This window comes from Podarcis gaigeae, assembly GCF_964106915.1.
Source record: "Podarcis gaigeae genome assembly, chromosome: 12".
Taxonomy (NCBI): domain Eukaryota; kingdom Metazoa; phylum Chordata; class Lepidosauria; order Squamata; family Lacertidae; genus Podarcis; species Podarcis gaigeae.
The window spans coordinates 7,056,476-7,073,105 of NC_139688.1; the positions used below are offsets into that span (position 1 = coordinate 7,056,476).

General features: G+C 45.5%; 1 protein-coding gene across 50 annotated transcripts in view; it reads left to right on the forward strand.

Annotated features, from left to right (window-relative positions):
- Window positions 1-16,630, forward strand: part of OBSCN (obscurin, cytoskeletal calmodulin and titin-interacting RhoGEF) — a 265,894-nt gene that overhangs the window by 116,947 nt on the left and 132,317 nt on the right. For 37 of the 50 annotated variants that reach the window (XM_083703814.1, XM_083703862.1, XM_083703817.1 and 34 more), the window contains 8 exons: window positions 1,015-1,287; window positions 2,862-3,128; window positions 4,711-4,977; window positions 6,736-7,002; window positions 10,128-10,397; window positions 12,061-12,327; window positions 14,612-14,878; window positions 16,249-16,515. In XM_083703814.1, the coding sequence (XP_083559940.1) occupies window positions 1,015-1,287; window positions 2,862-3,128; window positions 4,711-4,977; window positions 6,736-7,002; window positions 10,128-10,397; window positions 12,061-12,327; window positions 14,612-14,878; window positions 16,249-16,515 (2,145 nt within the window). The remainder of the gene's footprint in view (window positions 1-1,014; window positions 1,288-2,861; window positions 3,129-4,710; window positions 4,978-6,735; window positions 7,003-10,127; window positions 10,398-12,060; window positions 12,328-14,611; window positions 14,879-16,248; window positions 16,516-16,630) is intronic. The other 13 variants (XM_083703858.1, XM_083703818.1, XM_083703824.1 and 10 more) reach the window with 1 other exon arrangement.

Here is a 16,630-nt window from a genome sequence, read left to right on the forward strand (position 1 = left end):
AAACCAGCTCTTTTAGTGTGGCAGCAGCACCCACACTTTGGAACTCCCTGCCTATTGACATTAGGCAACCAGCTTTCATAGAATCATAGAGTTGGAAGAGACCACAAGGGCCATCGAGTCCAACCCCCTGCCAAGCAGGAAACTTTGATGTACTCTCTTTGGCACCTGCTTACGACATTTTTTATTAGACAAGCTTTTATCTGACTTGAGTCCCGTCAGGGTTATTTATAAATAAATAAATAAATAAATAAATAAATAAATAATATCCAGACATGTAGATTTTGACGCATTATAATCTTTTTTTACAGTGGTACCTTGGGTTACATATGCTTCAGGTTACAGACTCTGCTAACCCAGAAATAGTGCTTCAGGTTAAAAACTTTGCTTCAGGATGAGAACAGAAATCGTGCTCTGGCAGGCAGCGTGGCGGCAGCAGAGGCCCCATTAGCTAGAGTGGTGCTTCAGGTTAAGAACAGTTTCAGGTTAAGAACGGACCTCCGGAACGAATTAAGTCCTTAACCTGAGGTACCACTGTACTGCTAATTATTTTAAAGCATTTTAAATTGTTTTCAACTGCTTTTTCAATTGTTAATTTAAATATTTCTTATAAAGCACTTAGAGGTTTCCCTACACTCCGTCAATATATCAATACAGTGGTACCTCGGGTTACAAACACTTCAGGTTACAGCTCAGCTAACCCGGAAGTAGTACCTCAGCTTAAGAACTTTACCTCAGGATGAGAACAGAAATCGTGCGCTGGCGGTGCAGCGGCAACAGGAGGCCCCATTAGCTAAAGTGGTACCTCAGGTTAAGAACCGTTTCAAGTTATGACTGGACCTCCGGAATGAAAGAAGTTCGTAACCAGAGGTACCACTGTATTGTTTAATAAAAGAAATATGCATGCCTGGCTTGTAGGATAGTTACAGAGAACCAAGCACTGGCTGGATCAAATTGTGATGGTCTAACCTATAAGAACTTTGTTCCCTCACTTTCCACCATCGCTGACACTTGCAGGACTTGACATCACCATCATTAGGGGGCTGAAGAACATGAAGGTCTTTGAGGATGAAGATGCGACCTTTGAGTGCAAGGTCTCCCATGACAATGCGAAGGATGTGGAGTGGAAGCTTCAGGAGGCCTCCCTCCAGAGCAATGAGATGAACAAGATCTCCGTTGAAAAAGGCAGGGTCCACATATTGCAGTTGAGGAAGGTGACCCAGCAAGATTCCGGCACCGTCACCTTCCGGGTTGGACCATATACCTCCACAGCACAGCTCAAAGTGAAAGGTAATCCCACAAGGGCCGTTGTGACAAAACTATTAGGCAAGCCAACTATGTTACCATATTTTTCGCCCCATAAGACGCACCGGACCATAAGGCGCACCTAGTTTTTAGAGGGGGGAATCAAGAAAAAAAATCTTATTCCCCCCCCAGCCCCAAAGAGTGCACAGCCTGTCCGCTTCTCCCAGAGCTGCTGGGGCTGCCGGGGGAAGCCTGGGTAACCCCCCCCCAGCCCCAAAGAGCAAAGAAGCCCAGACAGCGAGGGGGATCCATCCCGCTGGCTATCTTGGCTACCTCTTTAGCTGCGCGCAACCTCTCCAGCCGGGAGAGGCTGTGTGTGGCTAAAGAAGCCATAGCAGCACGCAGCCTCTCCCTGCCGGAGGGGCTGCGTGTGGCTATCCCTGAAGCCTTCTGAGCGCAGAACTCGTACACTCCTTATGCTTCGGGTTCCTTTTGCTGAAACCGGGAGAGCAAGACTCTCCTGGCTTCAGCGAAGGGAACCTGAAGCCTCCAGAACACAGCGGGAACTTGCGCTGAGCTCTGAAGGCTTCAAGCGGCTATCCCTGAAGCCTGGAGACCAAGAGGGGTCGGTGTGCGCCGACCCCTTTCGCTCTCCAGGCTTCAGCAAAAGCAACGCGAAGCCTCCGGAGCGTGGAGGGAACACTCCCTCTGCGCTTCGGAGGCTTCGTGGTGCTATCGCTGGAGCCAAGCAGCCTGCATTTGCTCCATAGGATGCACACACATTTCCCCGTAATTTTTGGAAGGGAAAAGTGTGTCCTATAGAGCGAAAAATACGGCATATCTGGAGCCTGTCCTTGTGATTGGCAGAAGGGAGAAAATATATCAATATTTTTTAGCATAATCGGCTTCCGGTTACTGCTGTAAAATGTTGTGAGACAGGAACTCATAATTCCACAAGACAGGCTGAATATGACTAAGGAAAAAGAAACAGATCAGTACATGTGAAAGAAGTGGGAGAAAAATATTTTATATTCTAATGAGCATTGTGATCACACAAGGCTGAATGTATTTGTTGTGCAATAAGTTTAAATAAAAGGGATGTGGGTGGTGCTGTGGGTTAAACCACAGAGCCTAGGACTTGCCGATCATAAGGTCGGAGGTTTGAATCCCCATGAGGGGGTGAGCTCCCATTGCTCGGTCCCTGCTCCTGCCAACCTAGCAGTTCAAAAGCACGTCAAAGTGCAAGTAGATAAATAGGTACCGCTCCGGTGGGAAAGTAAATGGTGTTTCCATGCGCTGCTCTGGTTCGCCAGAAGCGGCTTAGTCATGCTGGCCACATGACCCAGAAGCTGTACGCCGGCTCCCTCGGCCAGTAAAGCGAGATGAGCGCCGCAACCCCAGAGTCGGCCACAACTGGACCTAATGGTCAGGGATCCCTTTACCTTTACCTTAAGTTTAAATAAAACAGACTAAGAAGAACATGAAATGATTTCTGAATCTGCAAAATTCATCACACGAGTCTGGAACCTGCTTTAAGGCAGTATGAGGCAACTGGGACATATTTTCTGCTAGCCCCTCTAGCAGTTTTCTAAAATACCATTCATATTTGTTCTTTTTAGCACCACTTCCCACATTTAAAGAGGAGCTGGCCAACAAAGAGTTGCAAGAGGACAGTACAGCCATCTTGAAATGCGAAGTCTCCCAGCCTGGCGTATCGGCGACATGGAAGAAGGGAGCCCAAGTGATTTCTTCAAGTTCCAAGTATGAAATCCAGCAAGAAGGAACAGTTCTCACCTTAAAGATTTACAATTTAAAACCAGAGGACTCTGGCAAATACACCTGTGACATTGGGAACCAGAAAACCACAGCAACCATCTCCGTTGAAGGTAGGGGTTTTATTAAGTCAACAGGTCCTAGGAGCTGTACCGCAAATTATTCATCCCTGGCTGTCTTTCTTTCTAGACTAAAAGGCCTTAACTGGCCTTGGATGCTAGTTATTATTCTTAACCGTTAACATTCTGGTTATCAGAGCCCTGCGCTGATGAGAACCTGTTAGCTATAAGCTTTATAAAGGTAAAGGCAAAGGGACACCTGACCATTAGGTCCAGTCGTGACCGACTCTGGGGTTGCGATGCTCATCTCGCTTTACTGGCTGAGGGAGCCGGAGTACAGCTTCCGGGTCATGTGGCCAGCATGACTAAGCCACTTCTGGCGAGCCAGAGCAGCGCACGGAAACACTGTTTACCTTCCCGCCGGAGTGGTACCTATTTATCTACTTGCACTTTGATGTGCTTTCGAACTGCTAGGTTGGCAGGAGCAGGGACTGAGCAACGGGAGCTCAGCCCGTCACGGGGATTCAAACTGCCAACCTTCTGATCGGCAAGTCCTAGGCTCTGTGGTTTAACTCACAGCGCCACCTGCGCTCCTATAAGCTTTATAGTGTATGAATAAATATAAAGGGCTAGTCAATGTAAACACATCTACATGTACTAAACTCTTAGTACATAGTTTCTGAGAAGCCTCTTCTTACCACTGCATCCTACCCTTGTCATTTAGATCTATGGATGTAGCATAGCTTACCCTGAAGCAACATTGCACTGTCATTTAGGAGCCAGTGTGGTGTATTGGTTAGAGTGTTGGACTATGAACTGGGAGACCAGGGTTCAAATCCCCACCCAGCCACAAAGCTCACAGGGTGACCTTAGGCCAGTCACCATTTCTTAGCCTAACCTACCTCACAGGGTTGTTGTGAGGATTAAATGGGAAGGTGGAGAACCATGCACCCATCTTCTTGAGCTCACTGGAAGATAAATATGGTTTTTGAAAAATGCTCGGAGTCGAGTGTGGATTTCATGCTCTTTATTCAGCTCATAGTATTGAGGAATGGAAGTTTTCCCGAACTGTCTGCTTTATATACATTATTTACACAATGCGCCCCATGTGATTGGCTGATTCCAGGATTCTCCTGTAGGCCAATCAGGTTGCGGATTCACTTCCACCTGGAGTTGGATTGGGTGGCTCCTGCGGACCAATCAGACTGCTGCATTCTGGATCCTATTGTTCTAGGACCAATCAGACTGCTGCAATTTAGATCCTATTCAACTCAGTACATAACAGTTTTTATATTGCAATTTTATGTTGTGAACCACCCTGAGATCTGCAAATGATGGGTGTTATACAAATGTAAGAAATAATAATAATTTTTCTATACATGTAATGAAATAAACGAATGTGAGCATGTGCTTTGAGCAGCACCGAGTTCTATAGAATTCACTTCCTCTACAAATGAAGCAAGGCCCATTCTTAGTTTTTGGGCATTTGTTGAAAACTTTTTTCAAGAACATTAGGCTCAAGAGCAATTGCCTGTCTGCCTCTCCTGATCTGTAGCTGATGGTCTGCATCACAAATCCCCAAATAACCATTTGCCTTCAACTCACAATCATCTCATTCCTCCCATGTGGTCCTCAGCTCTCCCAGCCCTTTTTGAAGCCCAGCTTGAGAGCCAGGAGGTCGAGGAAGGCTCAGTGGTCACCCTCCTTGCCAAGCTCTCCAAACCTGACGTGCCCGTGAAGTGGAGCAGAGGCTCAGTCCGACTGCGAGCCAGCGACAAGTACGAGATGAGGCAAAAGGGCTCCACTGTTGAGCTTCTCATTCACAATGCGCAGCCAGAGGACTCTGGGAACTACACCTGTGACTCTGGGGACCAGCAGACCACAGCGTCAGTGCTTATCAAAGGTGAGGAGGAGCCCATTTCCTTAAATTTTGCTGCTGCTGGGACTGGTCTTGCAGGGTCTGATTTCTTTCCGCAGGGCCTGTAAGACAGAGTTGTTCTGCCTGGCCTTTGGCTTGGAATCAACTTGATCCCCTTCCCCTCTTTCCTTTTTCCTTTCTTCTTCTGTGATGGAACTCCTATTTGGGGACTTCCCTGGCTTTTTTCAGGCCCATGTAGGATCAGTCTGGATAGCTGGCCTTGACAAAGATTTGACGTTTTCATCCCCAAAAAGTTTTTGATTTGAGTTTCTACTGAAATGAGGCTGCATTTTAATGTTGTATTTTAATCTTGTTTTTAAGTTGTATTTTAATCAATCGTTTTATACAATTGGCTGGGTATAAATAAAACTTATTATTATTATTATTATTATTATTATTATTATTATTATTATTATTATTATTGGAATATCAATGAGCAGACCCTGGAGAGCATATTGTGCCAAGGTTAGCTTGACTGCATTGGTTCCTGGGCTCAGCACAAGGTGATGGTTATTTTCTTTCAAATCCTGAATGCCTTGGGCCACATGTGTACCCTTGTCCACCAAAGGAGGGATTGGGGTTGGCCTTTGCTGAGGGCAGCCAGTTCCTCTACTGTGGAATTCCCCACCCAGTGGGACTTGCTAGGCTATGCCTTTGCTTAGTGAACACTGGCAAGGTGTTTTAATAACCAAATAGGTAAAGGTACAGGGACCCCTGACCATTAGGTCCAGTCGTGGACGACTCTGGGGTTGCAGTGCTCATCTCGCTTTACTGGCCGAGGGAGCCGGCATACAGCTTCCGGGTCATGTGGCCAGCATGACTAAGCCGCTTCTGCTAAACCAGAGCAGTGCATGGAAACGCCGTTTACCTTCCCACCAGAGCGGTACCTATTTATCTACTTGCACTTTGATGTGCTTTCGAACTGCTAGGTTGGCAGGAGCTGGGACTGAACAACGGGAGCTATCCCCATCATGGGGATTCGAACCGCTCACCTTCTGATCGGCAAGCCCTAGGCTCTGTGGTTTAACCCACAGCGCCACCTGCATCCCTAATAACCAGATACTTCCTCATAAAAGTGCAGGGTCTCCATCTGCTGGATACAACCCAACCAAACTCTTAAGCCATCTCTGTCCCACTGGCCCCAAGTGGGAGAGTTAAGTGCAGTGATATCATTGGAACTTAAGTTTAGCTTGGGCTGGTTAATTGTACCCCCATGTCCTTCTAGTTTTAAATATCTGGGTCTTTCTTTAAAATGTTCTATACATTTCTATGTGTGTTTTCAATAAATGAAGAAGCAACTGATACAACAGTTAATTCAAATAAATTAGAGGTCTGCAACCAATATTTTGGCTAGTACATTCCAGCACACACAGCCTGTGCCTCTACTGTCTCTTGTAACTCTGTCCCTACTCCCCGACATTAATTAATGTTCAACGAACAAACTATGGGCTGGTGAATTCAGAAGCACCACTTCTACACATAAGGCAAAAAATTACCAAAGTGTTACGCAATCCACTCCCCTTGGCCTGGAACATTAAATATCCACATTGGAAACCCACCCCATTAATTTTCTCAAGATTTTAATTTTTATAATTTCATCTATATGTATAAAACAAAACAAAAAATGACACAGGTAACAAGGTTTAGCTGCCATAAATGTGTTACTTTTGAGGCGCCTTTGGTTACTGTTATGAACCACCCTGCATCATTTTCTCTGTCTTTCCTATTTCTGTCCTTTTATAGCTTTGCCAGTACTTTTTGTTAACCTGCTTGAGAATCAGGAGGCGATAGAGGGCGGCACAGTCACCTTGCGCTGCGAGATCTCGAAAGGTGGTGCACCTGTGAAGTGGAAAAAGGATAGGTCCCTCCTGAGGTCCAGTGACAAGTACACCATGAAGCAAGTAGGCACCGTGGTGGAGCTGATTGTTTCTGAGCTGACTGCCGATGATGCAGGAGTATACAGCTGTGACACAGGAGACCAGGAGACCACTGCTTCACTGCTGGTGAACGGTAAGGCCTCAGACGTTCTTTTGGAGAATCATAGAATTGTTGGAAGGTATCTCAAGGGTCATCTAGTTCCAGCCCTCTGCAATGCAGGAATCTCAGCTAAAGCGACCATGACAGGTGGCCAGCCAACCTCTGCTTCAAAACCTCCAAGGAAGGAGAATCCACCACCTTCTGAAGGAGTCCATTCCGCTCTCAAACAGTTCTTACTGCCAGAATTCCCCCCCCCCCCGATGTTTAGTAACTTTCTTGTAACTTGAATCCATTGGTTCGAGACCTACTCTCCAGAGCAGGAGAAAACAAGCTTGCTCCATCTTCCATGAAACAGCCCTTGAGATATTTGAAGATGGCTCTCATATCTCCTCTAAACAAAAACAAAAAAAAACAAAAAAAGGAAAATTCCTTCCAGTAGCACCTTAGAGACCAACTAAGTTTGTTCTAGGTATGAGCTTCTTCAGATACACTGAAACAGGAGTCACCAGACCCTTATATATAATGAGTGGGTGGGGAGGGGTATTACTCAGAAGGGCGGTGGGAATGGGTGATTGGCTAATAGGTGTGGTAAACCTGTTGACGACTGTTAACAACTGCAATTGGTCTTACAGGAAAAAGCAAGGGGTGAAGTGGCTAAAAATAGCTTTATCATGTCTAATGAGATAAGAGTCCAATGTCTCTATTCAGACCAGGTCTCTCCATGGTTTTAAGTTTGGTAATAAGTTGCAATTCAGCAACTTCTCTTAACAGTCTATTTCTGAAATTCTTTTGTAATAAGACAGCTACTTTGAGATCTTGTATAGAATGTCCTGGGAAATTGAAGTGTTCTCCTACTGGTTTCTCTGTCTTGTGATTCCTGATATCAGATTTATGTCCATTTATCCTTTATGCCAAATCAGCCAATCAAACCTATCAGCCAATCACCCATTCCCAGATCTCCTCAGTCTCCTGAGAGAGGATGACTTATTTGTCACTTGCTGACTTATTGGTTGCTTACTATGCAAAAAGCCTCTTACAAATCTTTAAATACACAGAGTGTAACATAAAATCGAAAAGGGAAAAGAAGAACAAGGCATTATAACAAAATAGAGGTGGGGGAGAAGCTCAATTCAGTTCACATTTAAAGGCAGACTTAACTAATTCTCACTTTCAGAAACAATATGCAAACTGGAACACTTCATTCTTTAAAATGCATGCTCTTAATTTGGCAATGCAGTTCCCCAGCCATGTAATTTGTTCAAAAATACATCTAATAGGATCAAGCATGGTGAAAATAACATGCAAAATTTGATTACATTTGTGGAATGGCTTTGCAGATACATGTAAAGCAGGCAAAGTCACATACAAAATGTATCTATTAGGAGAAATTCACATTAAAATGCTGCTTTATTTTCACAAGAACCTTTTTAAAAAGCACAAACTAATGAGGGGAACTGAACGTAAGATGGGAAATGTTATGTATTTGGTGGTCAGTGCCTGAGTTTGAGTCTGGACTAAGGATTCTGAGCTTCTGTGTTCTGATTTGATACATGATGTCCAGTCACAGAATATTTCAGGATTTGGGCCTCTGCCATTGGCCCTTGAACTCTGAGTCGTGATTTGCAGCTTGGAAGTTAAGATAGCCAATCACGTTGGGAGTGGGAGTGGCCCAGGCTTTCAGGAATATATTTAAGCAGTTGCTTTCCCCCTGTTTCCCAGTTATGTAGTTCAATAAATGTTCTTGCTGTGTCTTGCCTCACGGGAACCCACCTACTTTTCAGGAAAAATGAGAAAGTGATACTGAAATAGACAGATCCACCCATTCCTATTGTTTCCATGGGTTCTTTTTTCAGTTTTAATGACCAAGGGGTGCACTAAACAGCCAAGTCGTGGTTATTCATCCTTTGCCTGCAGCTGATGAATATCAGAGACCACATTTAACAGGTGCTTGTGAATACTGTAGCAAGAGATATGGAAAGAAAAAGGGAACTGGGGAAAAAATATATCTTTCTGCTTTAAAGATATATTTTTCCCAGTGTGGTGTAGTGGTTAAGAGCGGTAGTCTCGTAATCTGGGGAACTGGGTTCGCGTCTCCGCTCCTCCACATGCAGCTGCTGGGTGACCTTGGGCCAGTCACACTTCTTTGAAGTCTCTCAGCCCCACTCACCTCACAGAGTGTTTGTTGTGGGGAGGAAGGGAAAGGAGAATGTTAGCCGCTTTGAGACTCCTTAAACTAACAAACTGGGAGGGGTGGCTAACACCCCAGAGGACAGGATCACACTTCAAAACGACCTTGACAGATTAGAGAACTGGGCCAAAACAAACAAGATGAATTTTAACAGGGAGAAATGTAAAGTATTGCACTTGGGCAAAAAAAATGAGAGGCACAAATACAAGATGGGTGACACCTGGCTTGAGAACAGTACATGTGAAAAGGATCTAGGAGTCTTGGTTGACCACAAACTTGACATGAGCCAACAGTGTGACGCGGCAGCTAAAAAAGCCAATGCAATTCTGGGCTGCATAAATAGGAGTATAGCATCTAGATCAAGGGAAGTAATAGTGCCATTGTATTCTGCTCTGGTCAGACCTCACCTGGACTACTGTGTCCAGTTCTGGGCACCACAGTTCAAGAAGGACACTGACAAACTGGAACGTGTCCAGAGGAGGGCAACCAAAATGGTCAAAGGCCTGGAAACGATGCCTTATGAGGAACGGCTAAGGGAGCTGGGCATGTTTAGCCTGGAGAAGAGGAGGTTAAGGGGTGATAGGATAGCCATGTTCAAATATATAAAAGGATGTCACATAGAGGAGGGAGAAAGGTTGTTTTCTGCTGCTCCAGAGAAGCGGACACGGAGCAATGGATCCAAACTACAAGAAAGAAGATTCCACCTAAACATTAGGAAGAACTTCCTGACAGTAAGAGCTGTTTGACAGTGGAATTTGCTGCCAAGGAGTGTGGTGGAGTCTCCTTCTTTGGAGGTCTTTAAGCAGAGACTTGACAACCATATGTCAGGAGTGCTCTGATGGTGTTTCCTGCTTGGCAGGGGGTTGGACTCGATGGCCCTTGTGGTCTCTTCCAACTCTATGATTCTATGATTCTAAAGGGAGTGAAAGGCGGGATATCAAATCCAAACTCTTCTTCTTCTTAATTTTAGAAGCGCCAGCCACCATAGTGGAGGCATTGAAAGATATCACCTTGTACGAAAATGAAGATGCCGTGTTCCAGTGCAAGGTGTCTCGGGAGAAGGCAAAGGACGTGGAATGGAGTCTGAGTGGGGTGCCTCTCCAGTCCAACGAAATGAACGAGATTGAGGTTCTAGGGAAAGTTCACACGCTCACCCTCCGGAAGGTGACGCTCGAAGACTCCGGCTCCGTCACTTTCAAAGTGGGACAGAATTCTTCTGAGGCCCAGCTGACCGTGCAGCGTAAGTGAGCTAACTCTTTGTAGGCGAATCTATGTTATTGACCCTCAAACTGGTCCACCATTTTTCTGTAAATGAGGCCCAGCAAATTGAGCAGCACAAGTAAGCCAGTCCTTTAGAGGGCGAGCTCTCCCTTCTGTCAAAATAATCTGGATCCTGCAATACCCTGTTGTGTCTGTCAGAAGAAACTTAGCTCTGTTGATCAAAAAATGTGCTTGTCTACTCAAATCACAGATCTCTGTATTCTAAGTGAAAACCTGGGGTTCCTTTGAGGTGAATATTGGGGGTGAGAAGCAGCAATGTAAGGTCCCAGGACTACTGTGCTTAAGTGAGGCTACTATAATGATTTTATCTAATGAAACCTCTGTGGGTAGTGATGTTTTTTAAGAATTATTTTAATGATTATTTTGTGTGTGTGTGTGTGTGTGTGTGTATTTGGTTGCATTATTTTGTACATACCGTATTTTTCTGTGTATAAGACGATGCTTTTTGCTAAAAAAATTAGACAAAAATTGGGTGTCGTCTTATACATGGATAGTGAATGCAGAGAGGGGACGTGCGATTAATGGCAGCAGCAAGCAGGAGATTGGCAGCCGTGATTGGGCAGGTGGTTGGTGGCTGTGGCAAAGCCTGCTGGCAATTGGCTGTGGCTGTGGCAATTGGGCAGGCGATTGGCAGCTGTGGTGAGGCAGGCAGGCGATTGGTGGCTGTGGGAAGTGGGCAGGTGGGCTGTTGGTGGCAGTGAGTGGGCAGAGAATTGGCTGCGGTGAGTTGTGCCATCGGCAGTGGCTGTGGCAAGCGATCAGCAGTGGCGGGCAGGCGGGTGAGCGATTGGCAGAAGTGACCTGCGTCACCCCCCCCCAAAGCTAAACAACTTATTTTCTTAATTTTGGGTTTTAAAAAATACGGGTTATCTTATACATGGTGGGGTGTTATACCTGGAAAAATACGTTATTTTACAAATAGAGAGATTTGGGAAATAAATATATTTATTTCCCAAATCTCTCTATTTTAAAAATATGTACAAAACAATGCAACCAAACAAAATAATCATTACAGCACCCACAGAGGATTGATTAGATAAAAGGTTTTACAGCCAGGGAAGATGTCCTAATTAGATGTTGGACAGTGTGAGTCCTCTATTATTTTTTGCAAAAAAATATCCCCCCCCCCCGGGAATAGTGCAAAAGTAATTAATTTTTTATGCTTGCTGAACAATTAAGCAGCCCATCAGGGGATGAAGCCCTTCTCACTGTGTCACATTTCTCTGAAATAATGGTATGTGATAACCCCTGGCGGGACATTCTCAGTAGTGGCACCCGTACTTTAGAATGACCACCCTTATCAGGCATCATTGGTATCTATGGTAATGGAATTTTGACACCAGGTAAAAGCATGATTATTCATCCAAGCATTTGACTAAAGTGGTACCCCTCATTTAGCTGAAGTGGTTATATTAGTATCTTACTGGCTTAAGTTGCATTTAAACGAATATTGTTTTATTGTATTTGAATGCTGTTCCTCACTCTGAGGCTGCATTAAGAATGAAACATGGGTTCAAATTGTATTTGTTTGTGTGTACACACACACACACACACACACACACACACACACACACGTATATACATACCATTCCAGCAAAGGCTTTGTTTTCCCCTCTGTACAGCTGCTCCAATAATCTTCATAAAGCAGCTGGAGAATATGGAAGTAGATGAGAACGCCACAGCTATCTTCCGCTGCGACCTATCCAAACCCAATGTCCGTGTGGAATGGAAGAAGGGTTCGTCCACAGTCCAGCCCAGCCAGAAGATTGAAATTAAAGTAGAAGGAACTGCCCACAGTTTGATCATCCGTACCGCGGTCCCTGAAGATTCAGGAGAATACAGCTGCAGCACAGCTGACAGGAAGACCACAGCTAGGTTAAAGGTTAAAGGTGAGAACCTCTCTTTGGAGTTTATGACTAACAGGCGTGGGGAACCTTTTTTTTTGCTCCATGGAGCAGATCTTTATAAGGATTGGGCCAAATTTAACAGGTGGGTGGGACTGTCCACCTGTCAATCATCTGAGGACAAAATGGCATTGGGTGATTTAGTGCTCTGAAATCCTGAAGCATCTCACTTCTAAGCAGCTCGCAGCCTTGATTTTTAAAGGGGGTTCAGTGAAAATCCTTTTGACACCAGGAAGGAGTTTGGCCTGAACTCCCTGAAAAAGCTAAGTTTTGTTACAGCAGTGAGTACAGTACAAAACCTTTCCTGATCAGGGATAAGTGCACCCAATTATTATCTCTGCAGTTTTTACAACCCTGGACAGCATTGGTTTTTTTTTTTCCTTTTCCCTGGCCGTGCAGCTCCCAAACCACACACACAGACCATTAACTTATGGTCTCTGTGTGTGGTTTGGGAGCTGCACAGCCAGGGAAAAAACAATGCTGTCCAGGGTTGTAAAGACTGCAGAGAGAATAACTGGGTGCACTCTTCCCACCTTGGATCAAATCTACGCTTCCAGGTGCCATAAGAAAGCGGCAGAGATAGCGCAGGATAGTGTGCACCCCGGAAATGATCTCTTTCAGCTTCTGCCTTCTGGAAGAAGGTACAGGGTTATAAAGGCCAGGACTAGCCGTCTGAGAAACAGTTTCTACGCAAATGCAATTCCGGTTCTAAACGTAGCATAAGGAGTCTCTATAGTATAGTGTATTTTAAAATGAGGTTTCAGAGTTTTTAGGGGGTTTTGAATGTTTTATGTAGTTTTTCGATTTCATTGTTCTGCATGGGACGATGACAATAAAGATATCGTATCTCTGTATTGAATCTTGCCAGACTGAGCTGATGAGGGGGAGCTGAATTCCTCTGCATTCACTGTGTGCGCCAGTTCCCTACGGAGAACTGTTGCATGCAACCAGCACAGGATTGGACCCCATATCCTGCCCACCAGCTGAGAATCTGGCCTCATGAGCCAAACTGGAACCCCTGGCGGGCAAAAATTAACCCACGGGCCAGAGGTTGCCCACCTCTGCTTCAGTGTAACAGCATAAAAGTGTGAAGTTGTCCTCAGGTTGCTGGGAGAAATGAAAATAATAATTGTGAAGTATATTGCACACAGGAAAGCACTACTGAAAATGATTACAGTAACTTTTATGCCTGGACTCTGGGCTCACCAAACCCTTTATGATTTACCCTTGAAGTTCCTCAGATATCTTGCCTGCAGACAAACCACAAAATTCATAGCAAATTTTGCCTCGATCGCAATCTGGCTGCAACTGAGGAATGTTCAGGTCTCTCCCCAGAATTTTATTCTAATCTTACAACAACACTTTAGGCTTCTTCTGAAAGCCTGCAGGTGCTTTGCCTGGGAAAGAACCTCCAGACCGGCATAAAATTTCAGCTTAGACAATTTTTTGGGGGTGGCATCATGACTTTTGGAGGTTGCTCCAGACAGCTTTTCCCTTTAAGCTAGTCTTTTACAGAGATGGGAGGAAAGAGAGCAACCGTTATGTTTTGTACTTATGTGTAGTAGGGCTTTAGGGGTGTTGAGAGCATTTGGCCCAAGGGTTCTTGACTGAGCACACCCCCCTTTTGAATCTCAAAGTGCTAGTGCAATCGGGGCATTTATTTATCCCTATACTGCATTTATATAGCTTGCCCCATGAGATATGTTTTCTAGGCAGCCCCAAAAGCCATCACTTATATAAACTAAGAACAGCTATGGCAAATGCTATTAAAACAGAAGGTAAAGGGACTCCTGACCATTAGGTCCAGTCGTGACCGACTCTGGGGTTGTGGCGCTCATCTCGCTTTATTGGCCAAGGGAGCCGGCGTACAGCTTCCAGGTCATGTGGCCAGCATGACTAAGCCGCTTCTGGCGAACCAGAGCAGCGCACGGAAACGCCGTTTACCTTCCCGCCGAAGCGGTACCTATTTATCTACTTGCACTTTGACGTGATTTTGAACTGCTAGGTGGGCAGGAGCAGCGACCGAGCAATGGGAGCTCACCCCGTCACAGGGATTCAAACCGCCAACCTTCTGATTGGCAAGTCCTAGGCTCTATGTTTAACCCACAGCGCCACCCGCGTCCCATTACAAACAGAAACACATCAACAAATCATTTTTTTAAAAAATGAAACTCGACTGCTATTCCTATTCCGAGCCAGAAGGAGGCATGATTAAGAAAGAGTATTTTGATCATAATGACTCTCAGATACGAGTTCTCTTGCCTTCCAGCTCTCCCTGTCCTTTTCAAACGTGGTCTCCAAAACAAAGAGGTTGAGACGGGGAACACAGTGTCCTTGCGCTGTGAGCTGTCCAAGCCTTTGGCCCCGGTGGCCTGGAAGAAAGGGAAAGCGGTGCTACAGTCCAGTGACAAGTATGAGCTCAGGCAGGAAGGGAACTTTGCAGAGCTCCTCATCTATGATGTGGAAGCTCAGGATGCTGGGGAGTACACCTGCGATTCAGGAGACCAACAGACAACAGCCACAGTGAAAGTCAAAGGTAGGATAAGCTTGGACTCGTTCCCAGTCCTTCTGCATGCTTGCCTTTGCGGCCTGGAGTCGGTCTGCATTTTTTAATCAATCGTTCCACTCCAGAGATGTAACAAGTGTTTGTCTTGCATCACTGCCATCATTGGTAGGAATGGTAGGAAAGCTACAGTGGGAGCGTATCCTGCAGGGAGAAGGCTACTGACTCACAGAAAAATGGTCAGAATAGTGCCTATACATGTTGCCTCATATCCTAGGTTCTACAAATGCTATTTATATATGTATATAGAGAGAGAGAGACCGTGAGAAAAAGAACATACAAAATCTACAATGTAAAATCAGGAAAAACAAGCAGGAAAACTCTTATAAAGGTAAAGGGACCCCTGACCATTAGGTCCAGTCATGACCGACTCTGGGGTTGCGGTGCTCATCTCACTTTACTGGCCAAGGGAGCTGGCGTACAGCTTCCGGGTCATGTGGCCAGCATGACTAAGCCGCTTCTGGCGAACCAGAGCAGCGCACGGAAACGCCGTTTACCTTCCCGCCGGAGCGATACCTATTTATCTACTTGCACTTTGACGTGCTTTCGAACTGCTAGGTTAGCAGGAGCAGGGACTGAGCAACGGGAGCTCACCCCGTCGCGGGGATTTGAACCGCCGACCTTCTGATCGGCAAGTCCTAGGCTCTGTGGTTTAACCCACAGCGCCACCCGTGTAGTACTTATAGAGGTACTAACAACCAAAAGTGGGACAGCAGAAAGAAAAAAAAATAAGTGAAAACTGGGACTCTGTAGGGTTATGATTCATTGGGAGGAGGCTTGCAACTGTCCCAGTGCCCCCTCCTGCCGCCCCCTTCCGCTGCCGCCTACAGACCAATTCTGCCATGTCTGTGGCTAACGGCTGGTGTAACAATTTCATTTTCCATATGAATGAAATTCTGGGGAAACCTTTTAGCATACTCTGATTAAAACTTGGAACAACTGCCAGAAGCTAGATAATGGTTTGGCCACAGGTACCTCATTCCTTACCTTCTTCTCCCAGTCTTAACAACCTCTGGGATCTTAGTATGGATTTTGAAATCAGTGGTAGCTGGGCAGTGCTCATAGTCCCGTGGGCACAACCAGAATTGGCCATGCCACACCCTGTTTTTAAATATATATCCATATACCTTTACCTATCTCATCTCTGACATTGTTGCCATAGATGGCATCACTCCAAAGTCCAGCAGAAGCTGGTGTGGGCGCATCTTGCCAGAGTTCCTTATCCTACATTAATTAAAGCCGTGATCTTTGACCACAAATCTTTCTCAGTCCACTTGAGCGTCCACACCCTCCATTTTGATAGGGTTAGGGTTATCACTGCCCTGATCTTCTCTTCCCTGCAGTTCTGCCAGTGCTCTTCAAAGAAGAATTGCAGAATGTGGAATCAGAAGCTGGTGGAAAGGCCGTCCTGCGCTGTGAGATCTCAAAACCCGATGCTCCTGTGGAGTGGAGGAAAGGAGCCATCGTCCTTCAGCCTAGTGCCAAGTATGAGATGCGGCAGAGAGGCACAAGTATTGAGCTGATCATTCACAATCTGGAGCCCGAAGATTGCGGCCCCTACACTTGTAGCACAGGAGACGAGCTGTCGACAGGCTCCGTTTATGTACAAGGTGCGTTCACCATAATACGGCTGGATTTTGTAACCCAAAACTTACACGTACCATATGGCGGTGCAAAACCACACTGCTTCCAGAGCAGCACATTCACCCAACACCAAAGCATATG